This window comes from Quercus lobata, chromosome 5, assembly GCF_001633185.2.
Source record: "Quercus lobata isolate SW786 chromosome 5, ValleyOak3.0 Primary Assembly, whole genome shotgun sequence".
NCBI classification, from domain to species: Eukaryota; Viridiplantae; Streptophyta; class Magnoliopsida; order Fagales; family Fagaceae; genus Quercus; species Quercus lobata.
Window position 1 is genome coordinate 60,769,063 of NC_044908.1, and position 15,049 is coordinate 60,784,111.

General features: G+C 32.9%; 1 protein-coding gene across 1 annotated transcript; it reads right to left on the reverse strand.

Moving 5' to 3' along the window:
* Positions 1-3,040: 3,040 nt before the first annotated feature.
* On the reverse strand, positions 3,041-13,206 carry LOC115988544 (ABC transporter B family member 9-like). The gene is made up of 12 exons (XM_031112116.1): positions 12,884-13,206; positions 8,637-8,691; positions 8,026-8,201; positions 7,432-7,653; positions 7,113-7,351; positions 6,403-6,928; positions 6,042-6,315; positions 5,328-5,958; positions 5,016-5,244; positions 4,669-4,935; positions 4,319-4,582; positions 3,041-4,067 (listed from the first exon to the last, which is right to left on the reverse strand). The coding sequence occupies exons 1-12, from the start codon at positions 13,142-13,144 to the stop codon at positions 3,423-3,425; spliced, it is 3,789 nt and encodes a 1,262-aa protein (XP_030967976.1). The 5' UTR covers positions 13,145-13,206; the 3' UTR covers positions 3,041-3,422.
* Between the last annotated feature and the right edge of the window lie 1,843 nt (positions 13,207-15,049).

The following is a 15,049-nucleotide window of genomic DNA, read 5'->3' on the forward strand; positions in this document are numbered from 1 at the left end:
TCTCATATCTCTTCTTCATGATGAAGCTGTGGTTAGATACCAAAACTTAAAATTATTAAAGAAAAATGGTACAGTCAATCCTCTTGTTGAGTAGATACTGTGAAAGCTACAGCAATTGGGAGTGTCTCTCCTAAAACAAGCTGGGGTTTAGTCCTTTGACTAGTTAGGGGAAGTTTGGGAAAAACCAATAAATTAATTAAGAAAAAAGTTGATGAATGTTCTAAGGGCATTGATTTAGGAACAAATTTTAGAAAATTTTTATGGGAAAAAGAAAGTAACTGATTTTTTTGACGACTTTTTATATTTCCAATAAAAACGGTATCAAAATTTCTTATAATGGTTTATTAACAAATGCTCTAAGGGCATCCGTTAACCGAAACCATTAATTAATTTGTTTTTCATTTAAACTACCCTACCATGTAGAAGAAAGCAACGCAAGTGTAAGGACCGATTAGCAAGGAGGGCGTCCCCAGTCCATTAGCCATAACGCAAATGTATTCCTGGTAGAACATTTCTTTGGCACACCTAATCTTGTTGCATGGTAATTAGTACAAGGATGTGAAGGCTAACACAACACTAATCAATATATATATAAAGCAAAGACCTTATGTGGAGTGCATGAGCTCCTGTCATGTGGCGCTCTAATATTTCATTTAGCATTTTTTACCTCTTATTAGTATTATTATTATTTTATATTATTATTTTTGTTACTGTTATCCAAAAGACCACATTAACTTTTTTTTAACTATTATCTAAAAGATGGGTAGTAGTAAGGATGGCAATGGGGAGGGGCGGGACCGAAGGATGGGGTCTTCGTTCCCGTCCCGTATGGTTTTATCTTGCCCCATCCCTGTCCCGCCCCGTATGGCGGGGAAAACGTTCCCACCCCATCCCCACCCCTTGGGGCTCCGCGAAGCCTCGCCCCACCTCGTAAAACTCTACTTATTATTAATTTGCTCTACAACTAGTACAATTTTTTTAATGAAACCTATTTCATTAATAAAAATATATTTAAAATTACAACTAAATTTATCCCATCAAATCAAATCAATTTTTAGAAAAAATTGAATAATATATCCAAGTGTTTAACAAGACAATCATATAAAAAAATATAAAAAATCTCATAGTATAGCACATAACAAAATAAAGGTAAAGAACTACATTGGGTAGAATAAAATAAGCTAATATTGATATGGTTATTTAAATAGTAGGGTTTTAAGGTATGAAAAATTTACAATTATAACCCTTAGTAAACCCATTCCCGCCCCGCCTCGTGGTGCAGGGCTAAAATCTTGCCCCATCTCCGTCCCACCACCTTTGCGGGGCAAGGAAAACTCGCACGGGGCAAAGCGGGGAGGGGCGGGGAAAAATTGCCATCTCTAGGTAGTAGTTCAAAATTAAATTAAAATTAGACCAAACCTTATGAAAAGCCTAAACCCACTTATTACGTTACATATTAAGACCCAGATTTGGCCTTTCCACATTAACTTTTTCCCACATTCTCCAAAATATGGGCTAGCATCATAAAATAAGACACATTTTGAAAAACTCTCTCTACAGTCTTCCTAATATGACTCTTATTATTAAGTGCCACATCAATTTGCTCTTTCCTCTTCCTATCGCTGATAGTATTTTTGCACAAAAATGGATTATTTCTACGCCATCTTCTTTTATATGGTGGAATCTATTAAAAATAAATAAATAAACAGTTTATATGATAGGAACAATAATTCCCTCAATTTGTTTTTTGTTTTAATTTCTAATGTAGAAGACTCTTAAAGCCAACAAATTATATGCTCAGTTGTCCACTTTCTTTCAAGAAGTGTAAAAGATAATTATACACTTTAATTAGCCAAAATAATTAAATAATTGTGAAATTCATTTAGGCTATACATACATACATATATATATATATATGTAGGTATGTATGTATGTATTCATATTCTTAATTATGTATATTCATAATAATTTTAGTTCTTTTTATTTCATTCCTCTTAATGATATGTATATTATAATTGAACATAAGATAGGGCCATAAAGAATAGTTAGAAATTATTTCAAAATAAAAGTATAAAGTTTCTGCGCATCGTGCGGGACATCAACTAGTATCTAATAACAATACTGATTAGTTACTACTTAGTGACTTTGCAACTGCATGATTTAGAGGAAGGATTTTAAAGCAAATGTGGCAATGAAATCATCTACAATTATGTCACTAGCATGTGCTAACTCATAAGAATGCTCTAGAAGAGAGACACATGACACAATATGAGAATGATACGTGGTACTATCTAGACCTGCCACGTGGCTTTAATGGAAAATTCTTCAGTTTTACTTGAGCAATGGACTAAAACATGGACTGCAATGTGTTTAAACAATTAATTGCGCTTATGAACTTTTAATCAATAATCAATATCCTTTAATTAAATGAATTAACATGAACTCCAAATAAATTAAATGTACATCCTGGTACTTCCTCCAAAAAAAATAAAAAATAAAATGTACATCCTGACAAAAATAATGTGATTCATTTAATAAACACATGAAAAATGCTTAAAAATAATGACATAATTTATGGAATATAAGTAGACCCTTCAATCAACTTAGCTATCAAGAATGTGAAGGCCAACACAATACTTATTTGTAACAAATCTTATTAGTGATTACTTAGCACCTGTTTGGGATGCACTTATAAGCCAGTTAGCCAACTTATCACTTATTTTTCTTATACTATTTGCGGGTTCTAATTGAGTTACCTACTTATTTTATTTAACTTTGATATTATATGTACAGTACTTTCAAAAAAATGTTTCCAGCAAAAAGTTAAATAGTGAGTTTACAATTGAATTATTTACAAAAACGAAAAAAAGAAAAAAGTAGAACCATTATTTATTGTTTTCACGAGTTTACAACTCAATAGGCAGGGGCTGGGGAGCTATTATTCATTTAGGACACATTAGTATGTTGAATAACGTAGGAATATGAACTAGTGTTACTTAAAATAAGTTATACAATTGTTTATAGTATCTGTAGAATATCATTGAGAATTAATCAATTGTGTGTCATTTTATTTATATAAGATATCTATTTTCTCAATATGAGCTATTCACAGGTATCAGGAATAGCAATATTCACATCTCAGATAAGTAATGTCTATTTCTAAAATCACAGAAATCATTGGCCTTGGACCCTCAAGGCCTCAACATCATAACGCAAACACAACAATATAAAACTCTAATAACTAAAGCAACATATAGTTGACAGTGGTGTCTTAAGCAGCTCTTTGTAACAGTTCACTTTGGTCACCAATTTTGATTACTACCCGTACAGAGAGCACACACATTCTGAGCCAAAAGGCATGCCCAGAAACTGTTCTGTTATCCAGCAAAGCAAAAATGAGCTTATGATACTGCAGTTTTTCTTCACGTTGAAGTCATATGAAGTGCTACCAAAGAGGCATAGACCCCATCAGTGATCTTCATCAGAATATCATGCCTTCCCTTCTCAGCAATCCCACCATTCTTCACCACTGCGATTATATCAGCTCCTTTGATAGTGCTTAGGCGGTGAGCAACAACAACAGTTGTTCTATTTACCATCACTCTATCCAAAGCATCTTGCACCACGCGTTCTGACTCTGCATCTAGTGCACTTGTGGCCTCATCGAGCAAAAGGAGTTTCGGATTCTTTAGTATAGCTCTTGCAATGGCTATTCGTTGCTTTTGGCCTCCGGATAACTGTACTCCTCTTTCCCCTACAGAGGTGTCATAGCCTTCAGACAGTGAGGATATGAAATTGTGTGCATTTGATGCTTTTGCAGCTGCTATAATCTCTTCCTCGGTAGCATTCCCATTGTTGCCATATGCTATGTTAGCACCGATGCTTTCATTGAATAGGACAGGTTCTTGACTGACCAATCCCATTTGTTGCCTCAACCAGCTTAGTCTGAACTTTCGGATATCAACTCCATCCAAAAATACACAACCTGAATCAGGATCATAAAATCTCTCAATGAGGCTGATTACTGTTGATTTCCCACTACCACTCTCTCCAACCAAAGCAACAGTCTGCAAAAAGAATTTCAAGTTAAGAAAAATTGATTAAATGTATAAAGAAAATAATTGATTGATACACATAAAAATCACACACAAGTGGAAGGCCAGAAGGTTTAAGCTTAATATGCAACATGCTAACATCAAAGGTTGAAAATCTAATAGGTGGGGGTTTTGTTCTGGTAGATCATAGCTCCAAACATTACCAAGGAAAGAAAGGAGAAAAAATTAAAGGAAGTCACAGAACAGAGTGGTAATGCCTATACCTTCCCAGAGGGGATGCTCAAAGACAAGTCTTTGAAAATTTGAATATCTGGACGTGTGGGATATTTAAAGCTGATATTTTGTAACTCAATATTCCCAGTTACAGAGGGCAATGTGATGCCCTCATTGCTACTTGAATCTATGCTAGGCTTGCTGTCAAGAATTTCAAATATTGAAGCTGCTGAATTCTTGGCTTTTGTGGTGTCTGGAGCCAAAGCACTTGAATGTGAAACCCCATTTGCTGCCATTGTCAAAGCAAAGAAAACCTGCACAAATTCATTAGTTTTATAACCAGAATAAAACCAATACTACATGGAGAAGAGAGGAAAGAAACAAATGGCCCGGACTATACCTTGAAAACTTCACCAAATGTTGCAGATCCATGTTTCACAAGAATAGAACCGATGTAGAAACAAAATGCATTTGTAAGGAAGAGTGCAGAGAAAGAGAAGCCAAAACCTAATCCACTTATGATTCCTACCCTAATTCCATGTTTTGTAGGGCCGTCACATTTCTCTTGGTACAAATCCATCACCTTCTGCTCAGAACAAAATGATGCAACAGTCCTAATGCTGCCAACGGCATCATTTGCCACTTGACTTGCTTCTTCATACATCACCTGAAAAATGGTTGCAACATCATTAGTACATCCAACATATATCCCTTTATAGAATGTGGACAATTGAAGAGAAACCTAACCTTGGCATCTGCACTGAACCCCTTCATGAATTTCATCTGAACGTATCCTTGCACAAACAAGACGGGCATCACAGCTAGAATTATCAAAGCCAATTTCCAGTTAGCTGTAAATGCTATGATTAGTCCAGCCATGACCGTTGCTATATTCTGAACAATTAAGGCCAAGGCATCACCAAGAAGACTCTTGATAGTGGAAGCATCAGTAGACAACCTTGCACCAACTGCGCCACTGATAAGTGAAAAAAAAAGATCAAATGGTTAGAACATGAAAAATATGGTAGCACTTAAAGAATTACCACTCATTCAACACACCTTGAATGTCCAGGTTCATCAAACCAACTTATTTGTTGGTACACGACCTTTTCAAATGTCAAGGAACGAATTCTTTCTATCAACTTTCCACCCGCAACTCCAAAGAAGTAACTCTGCCCTGGAAGAGCTATCAGAGAAACGCAACCCAAACCCACATACACAAGTGCCCAAAATCGAGAATCTTTTTCTAATTGTTTTGGAGGTTTAAAGAACATGTTAATGGATGATGATAGTAACAGAGCAAAGATGGGGAAAATTACACCCTGTACGCTTGCAGCAATTGATCCTATTATCAACACTGGAAGCTCAGGCTTGTTCAAGTATGCCAACCGTTTCATGGACACCTCTTTACGCTTCTCAATAACCTCCTCCTCATCATCTGCTTCTTCTTCAGCATCATAGACATTAAATGGGCCAGGGACAACATAGCTAAGTGAAAAAGGCCTGTTAACTGATGGACCTCTACTTAAGGATCTTCCCGTAGAGGATTTCCGGCTGACAGAACGGACCACGGTCATATCAATATCATTGTCAGAGGTCTGGGTGACTTCCGCTTGAGCAGCTCCTTCTTGCAGGCGAACTAGTTGGGAGTAAGCCCCTTCTGGATCTCTTGTCAATGCCTCGTGTGTTCCTAGAATTCAGTTTTTTCATAACAATTAAAATTTGGTGTGAAAGTTTGGAAATTTGGGAAGGAAATTGCAGGTTGAGTTTTACCTCTCTCTACAATTTTCCCTTCTTGCACCACTGCTATAATGTCAGCATTCCTAATAGTTGTCAAACGATGTGCAACAACCACAGTTGTTCGATTTGACATGATGTTTACTAATGCTTCTTGAACTATGCGTTCAGACTCAGTATCTAGTGCGCTTGTTGCTTCATCAAGGAGGAGGATTTTTGGGTTCTTCAGAATGGCCCTGGCAATAGCAATTCTTTGCTTTTGTCCACCAGAGAGCTGAGATCCATGCTCCCCTGCCATTGTGTCAAGTCCCTGTAAACAGATGGATAGACTTGAGTCTTATTCTTAAACTAATCTTTATAACATAGAGCAGCACAAAAAATAAAGGTCTATGATTACATTGGGTAGCTTGTCTATGAATTTTGCTGCATTAGAAAGCTTAATTGCTGTTCTGATCTCCTCTATTGTCGCATTTTCCTTCCCATATGCTATGTTTTCCCTTATGGTAGTTGCAAACAGAACAGGTTCTTGACTAACCAGACCGATCTTCTCCCTTATCCATTTAAGCTGCAACTGCTTCAAATTTACACCATCTATAAGTACTTCACCAGCTTCAGGATCATAAAATCTTTCAACTAGGCTGATCACTGTAGACTTCCCACTTCCACTTTGGCCAACTAGAGCAGCAGTCGTGCCACTTGGAACGTGAAATGAGAATCCGGAGAAGATCTGTACATCTGGCCTTGCAGGGTATTTGAAGTACACATCTTTGAGTTCAATTTCACCTCTTATGTCCTCCAATACGTGCCCACTAGTGTCAGAAGCATCAATATTGGGTTTTCGCTTAATTGTTTCAAACATTTTATATGCTGCAGCCTGCCCTGATGCAAATGCATTCAGACAAGGGGATGTCTGGCCCAAAGACCTAGTCAAGGAGATCATAGACAAATATATGGGAATCAGTGAAATTAAAAGCAAGATAATCAATTTGGATTGTCAAAATTAACAATGATGTGTCATAAGCGTGCATGGACAAAGTCATAAACATTATATGTGTTGCAAATGAACTATCAAGCCAATTATTTTATCAAATGTGATACTCTACTTACATTCCACCAGTCATGAGCGCCATAATTACGTTGAGGACTTGTCCTCCAGTGTATCCCTTTTCAATAATCAGTTTGGATCCATACCATACAGCAAGTCCATAACTGCCAAACATAATGAGGAAAAGTACACCAATTCCTAATCCTGAGACCAGCCCTTGTCTAATTGTAGAATCGCGGGCAATTCTTATCTTGCTCTTATACTTTTCTACTGCGCTCTTCTCCCCAGTGAAAGAAGCAACCTTGCACAGTTAAAAATTGAATTAAGAAATTTGACATTTTGGAAAGGTATTTATAGTAGATGCTTATATCAATTCCTTACTGTTCTTATGGATCCAAGTATTTGTTCTGCTAAGCCGCCAGCTTCTGCATAAACAACTTGGCCACGGGTTGACATTCTTGACATCATGAGTGACATAATTCCACCAACAAGGATAATAAGAGGTATACAAGAAAGCAAAACGCATGCAAGGAGCCATCCTCTAGCAAAGGCAATCACAAAGCCACCGACAAAAGTAGATAAAAGTTGTATGAATTTTCCAACCTGTCAATAGACTAATTGTTAATGATGCTTCAAATCCTAGAACAAATATGAAGTTAAGATAAGTAGAGAAAAATGAGGTTAAAAAAAAGCTGCAAGCATCGTATTTGAGTGAGACTATCCCATTTAGGAGAAGGTATCTCGTGCATAGGATAGATGTATCCTCCCTTTCACAATGTGTAGATCATGCATAGGATAGATGTATCCTTCCTTTCACAATGTGTAGATCCCAAATAATTGGGGTTCACACAATGTAAGGTGGATGATACATATATCTGATACACAAAATAATTATTGCATATTTAGGCATATAAATAAGGACTTCTTTATGGAAATGGTTCATTATGCAAAGGTTCTTCAATCAAAGAGGATTACCTTTTCACCCATGGCTTCTTGAATGAGAATGGTATCCCCAGACATCCTCTCAATGACCTCTCCAGTATTTGTTTGAGTGTCAAAGAATTCAATGTCTTGTCTTAGTATCGTTTTCAAGTACAAACTACGTATACGGGCAGACTGCCTCTCTCCCGTTACTATCCAGTTCGATACCTCTACAACATATGGCACAAAGTGATCATCAATTAAAATGACTCATCTAATTAGCACCAATTAAATCCAAGGGCTAAATCTAGTTGAATGCTAGCCATTATTAGGGGATCCTTAGCCAACATGTGCTCCTATTACATGACAGAAACTTCTCAATATATATGAAACACTTATATTTGAATTATAAGCTTTTTATGCACATGTTATTGGCTCTAGTGAAGCACTCTATCATGCACCAACCTTGAAGGATTCTTGTACCGATTGCATATTCTGTTGTTTTGAAATGAAAGTAACTCATTTATCATGTACGCATATATGTGTGTGTGTGTTAGCTCCACAAGGCCAGTTGACTCAATGTGCAATGACCATATAGAGAAAATATTACAGAAAGAAAAAACATGCAACCGTGCAAGAAAGAATTGGCAACATTCTGCTCTTACGTAGAAGTGCAGCGATTCCTGCACCAATTGCCAAGTACACAAAGTATAATGCCACCTGAAAATCAAACAGGCACATACTAGTAAGTCAACAAATTTTCATTAGTGGAAAAGGGACCTTCATCTCCAATAAAGCACAAAGAGAGATTATAAAGAAAAATGATGATTTGTTCCCTAGTACATTTCTTCTACAGCATCTCAATTTGTAACCCACACCCCCCCAAAAAAAACCCATGTCATATATACCAACACATTGTCACTTTTGCAATTAAATTGTGCCACGTAGCTTCCAGCATGGCGGTAAACTTCTTGAAATCTCCATTTTTTTTTTAATTAAAAAATGAATCTAGACCTATCCAATTACTCCTTAATTATTTCCCTAATTTATTGTTCACTAGTATGTAGCTTCATGCATGTGCACAAGTTCAATTAAAAAAAAATCACAATTATACAATTCAAATTAAACCTTTTTTTTTTCTCAAAAAAAAAAAAAAAAAACTTTTTTTGAGAAGAGGTTCAAATTATACATAGTATTAGCTTACAATTTTTTATTCTATACATTTCTAAAATATGTAATGGTTTCTCATTATATATATATATATATATATATATATGATTTAGAATTTAATTGGTTTTGAACTCTTCGGTTTTTGCAATCAATAATTCACTTGCCACAAAAATTATTAAAAACTTAGATAGACACAAGGTAAAAAATTGGACTTTAATTAAAATCTAATTTAGAATCTAATTGAGAATCTCTTTCTCAAAAAAAAAAAAAAATCTAATTGAGAATCTAATTGGATTTCAAAAAATTGGACTTCACTTGGCCCTAAATCTATATCTATATATTACTAAAAGCTAAAACGTAGCATTTAATGTTGTTAGGCTCATGTTGAGCCACATTAGCAGCTAAATCATCATTTTTTTTTCCAATTTTTCTTATATATTTTTTTAAACGTTTTCTCTTTTAAGGTGACTTAAAAACTCCATTATTTAAAAGTTAAAATATCTTTTAACCATTATTTTTATTATTAATTTTCCAAAACTCTCCATGCCTTTTACCTCTTCATCTACCCACTACTTTCTACCTTAATATCATTATTTCTCTACCTTTTGATCTTCCTTTATTTTGACTCTTCATATTCTCAACATCTTACTATAAATTTGATATTTTCTTTTTCATTCTAAGCATAGTTTTCTCACACAAAAAAGGTCACTTCTCTCTCTCTCTCTCTCTCTCTCTCTCTCTCAATTTGTTTTTCATTTTTTGTTTTTTTTTTATTGCATCAATTCTTTAGGTTGATGAATTTTTGTGTTAATTAGAATTCTACTTTGATTAAATATTATCCTACTACATTATACATATAGTATATAATAATATAATGTTATTATATTACATAGAATGACTTGGATAATTTGATGTTTATTGCTATATATTTTATTTTTACTCTTTTTTCTCTCATCTTATTTTATTCAACATGTAAATCCAGTCACATCCTCCATACTATTAAATTATGCAGCACAAATCAAGAAAATGGCTAGATACAAACTTGCCTTCCTTTACCATACATTGGGGGAATCAATATATTTGTGTGATAAAGGGTCATATAATTTATAATTTAGATAGCACCCTTTGTATGTGTCTAGGCTCATAGATTGAGCAATTTGTAGATTTAAAAGGCTATTGAGAATGAACTTTTTGAATCAAGTCTAAAAAAATATGAACTACTATATATCATTTAAATAAAAATTTTTATCATAGATGCATTAATATTTTTTTGCCACAAATTTAAATCACACAAACTTAATAATTTTATATTATGTGTTAGCATCGTCTCTGCTTCTTTTTATTCTTCTCAAAAATATTATGTATTATCTTTAAAGGATGCCAACAATATTGATCTTATGGGAAAAGTTACATAAAATATTGAGAAAAAAATGTTTTATATTACAATCTACTCAAAATGTTTTTGAAATATTTAAACCTTTCTATTTTTCATATCACTGACGTGATTTATAAATACCACATGCGTTAACTTAAGTTTTAATATTCTTAAGTTGTTTTGGCAAAAAGAAAAAGGGAAAGAAAAAAAAAAAAAGGCTGTCACAAAAGAGGAGTTCATGTAAAATTTCTTGCAAAATGAAATATCTGTTTTGTAAGGTCACCAGACTTGATAATTTGCAAATGATGGAACCACTCGCAACAATATTTGCACAGTTATATAGTTACAGCTAAAAAAATTTTGTATACTTTTAGTCTTCAAAAAACACACATCTACAAGTGGTTAAATGTTCATCTTGGGTAGTTTTAAGTTTTCATATAATTTTGCGTATATTCATCTATTTTAATTTAGATTTTTTTTTTCAAAAAAAATTATTAATTTAGATATTTATAAGTAAAAAATGAAATAATGATTCATGAATAATAATAATAAAAATTATCTATACATATTTATCTTGTGCGATTGTAACTTTACATATAATTTTGCATTTATGTATTCATCTACTTTAATTTAGATGTTTATAACTTAATAATGAAATCTATAAATAAGGTAATTAAAACAATCACATTTCTACAATTCAAAAAGTCACAATTTTTTTTTAAAAGGCCTTTTACATTTCCTTGGAATTATTTTTAAATTTTTTTATAAAACCTTTGACATACCACTAACCTAACCACTTCATACATTAAAAAAAATTTAAGGCTCATTATTACTTTAGTTAATATATTATGGATATCTTAATTGATTGAGACCAAACTAGAGAAATGTCTTTCATATTTCCTTGAAAATTCAGAAGGGGAAAAAAAAAAAAACCCTTTGACATACCACTAGCATAACTACATCTATAACTATTTAAGCCTGGTATCTATTTCTTATTGATAACCATAAAATTTACAACTAGCATGGGAACATACAAAGTAATAAAGAATAAATGAAGGAAGATAAAAAGAAATGAAATCAAATGTCAATTAATAACCGTTATTTGGAAAATAAAAAGGTGGTCAAGAGGAGTAAAAAATAAAATAGAGATGGCTATACAAAGGACATTAATTAAAAACTTTATAGTACAATAAAATCAACAATTAAATATAATAATACAAAATTTGAACTTAAAACCAATCAAACTCTGACTCAGGAAATAATATATATATATATATATATATATATGAAATCATAATCTTCATATACCATGACTTAAGAAAATTTAATGAATAGTTTTACCTCTTATTTAATGTCTATGTTATGCAAATCATCAATCAATAAATATATGATAATAGTAAAAAATGTTATAGACAAGATTATGAAAAACATGATAAATCTTTTTTTTTTATTTTAAAAAAAAAAAAACTCTTTATAAAGTCTAGAGACTAAAATAATATTTTATTTAAAAAATTATCATGCGTAACACACGGGTCTGCGACTAGTTAAATATTAAATGAGACACATGATGAAAAATTGAGAATCCTATTAAAATATAATTGGATTTTTTCTAAACTTTAGCTATTAATATATATATATAGATTACTATTATCCAAATCCCTTAAAAGTTATAATATTTTTCATTAATGGTATATTTTGCATTTACTTAATTCTTGGAGCATTACGTACAATCAAACTTGTCAAAATCAGGATCTTAGGCAAAATCGGTGAGAATGCTTTGTAGATCCAATTGTAGGATCAAATCTAGTAATGATTTATAGACAAAATGTAACCTATATTTTTAATAAAAATATTTTTCTAATTTGATTTATTTATTTTTGCATTTGCAAAGGCTACTTCAAATTTTTTTTTTCTTTCAATATATGTAACCCCCCCAAAAAATGCTAGATAATAAACTCCCCAGATCACACTACAATATACATCAATATTTGTGAAAGTTTGAATGCCAAAAATAAAAAATTTGTAACATTCCTATCCAAAAAAAAAAAGTTGTAACATTAAAAATAGAAAAAAGAGTACCAAATAATTGCAGTATTGCACCAACACAATTAATACAAACTCAGCCATTTCATCAAATATACAAGGATGTTTCAAGCCTTCTAGATTAGCAAAACATTTTCCTTCATCCTATCATTTTTTTTTTAATACAACATTTCATCCTATATCATATATGTTTCATGTTCAGCTAGAGATATCAATACCCAAAACAATAACCAAAAAAAGATCTAACAACCATGCATGCATGCAAAACCAGGAAACAAAAGAAAAAAAGACCTACAAGACATTGCAAAAAACAAAAATGCATACCTTAGCCACTTCATCAACGACCTTGGATGGGTCGCTGGAGCCAAACGAGTTGATCAGCTTCCCAAATATGATCGTCATGAGCGGCTGCGCTAACCCATTGCCCACAGCACCTATTGTGCCCATAGTCATGAAGAACAGGTCGAATTTGTCGGCGAAAGTGAACATCTTATAGAATGGAACCCTCTGCTTATCAATTTTCGCGGCCATGTCTTCTGATTCGTTTCCTCCATTTCCATCACCACCTCCTTCCTTGATCGCCATTTGTGTTTTTTGTTTCTCTCTGTCTCTGTCTCTGTCTCTTGGCTCTAAACAAAAAAGCAATGGTATTGCTTTTTTTTATGAAGCGAATAAAAAATAAACATTCATGCATATATATATAATGAAACAAAGAAACCTATATATAGGTTTTGGTTTTGTTAATGCGCGTTTTACACGTTATTGTAACAAAAAAATAAAAATAAATAACATTAACGAAATACAGGAAGGAAATATGTAATTGAAATGTCCCTAGGGCCTGTTTTGTCGCCACAAACATAGTGCATGAATTCAAAATCCCTGTTGGGAAACTTATATATAGCATTCTTTAATTTGTAAGAAAGAAAATGCTAAAGCTACAAAACTTATGTCTTACAAAATATTTTACACACTTTACGATTAGTGGGAATTTGGTCAAGAGTATAGGGATGCTTTTAATCCGTACATACATCAACCCTTCTTACGACCAATCTATTAATAGGCAAAATTTAGAGAAAATTCAATTAAATTCTACAACTGAAGTCTAATTTTGTACCATATATCCTAAATTATTTATTTTTAGAGAAAGTTTTACTTCCTAATTTTGGAGTCAAATGTGGGATTATATCATTTTTTTTTTTTTTTTTATAAACATGTGGGATTATATCATAAATATTCATCCATGTGACAATTTACATTCTCTCCTTAATAATATTCTTACAAGACTTTTTAAAGAGTTAAAAAAAATATAAGAATGACTATCAATAATATTTAAATTATATATGTAAGAATTAAACCATGCATTTTAATGTATATCTTTTAAGTATATTTATGCATATGCACAGGATTACAAGCTAGTTTTTATAATAGGCTTCTTTTAGAAAGAAAAATTATTAGGTACTTTCAAAGTAGAGTAAAGTGGTGCTCTCTCTCTCTCTCCTCTCACATTTATTGTAGATTTTGCAAATTAAATTTATGATGGTCAGTCATGAGGGAACACCACGTCACTTAATAAATTTCCCTTCTAGAAGCTTTTCATATTATTACTAACTAGTCGCTAACCCGTGCGATGCACCAGAAAACTATTAGAAAATAATAAAGCATGCATATATTAAAAGACAATTTAAGTTCATGTGTGCTTGCAAGGGATACATACCTAAATAGTTCTTGCGGTAGAAATAAAAGACTTATCTTTGAGATAAAGAAAAGATGTAAACAAACTAACCTTACATAAAACAAATTTAAAAAAAAAAAAAAAAACTAAAACTGATGTCACGGGAAATTCAGCCAAAATAAAAAATATAATGATTCTTCAAAGACAATGGTATTCCCTCTCCAATGATAAAATAATAGAGATGGGGAGAGGAAGTTACCTAGAACATATTTTGTCTAAGTGTAGACCACAAAACCTGCAAAAAGTAAAGACATCTCCATTTATCTAATCACCAGCTCCTATTTTGCAGCAGGGAGATTGCACAAATTTAATTTGCTAGAGAATAGAAAACTCAAGAAATATATAATAATAGTTATTGAAGTCATAATAACATATGCTTGAACTCCTCTAGATTGTTCTGCTTATGCCTGCCACCAAAGCAAACCACGATGGGGCGTCCCTTCTTAGCCAGGCCTTGCATAAAGAGCTTGCAAACTAATTGTTCTGTTTTCTAACTTGAGAGAGGGGTAAGGTTGCTAGGGTTTTGTAGAACTTGAATGCTTTAGAGCTTCCTACGTTTGGAGAGAGAGAGAGTTTGCAGAAATCGTGACTTTATATTTTTTAACTTGAGAGAGGGGTAAGGTTGCTAGGGTTTTGAGGAGTTATAATTTTTATTTATTTTTTATTTTTTAAATATTGTGCTGACGTGGAAAATTGTGGTGCCTTTTTATTTTTTAAATATTGTGCTGATGTGGAAAATTGTGGTGCCAGCAAAGGTT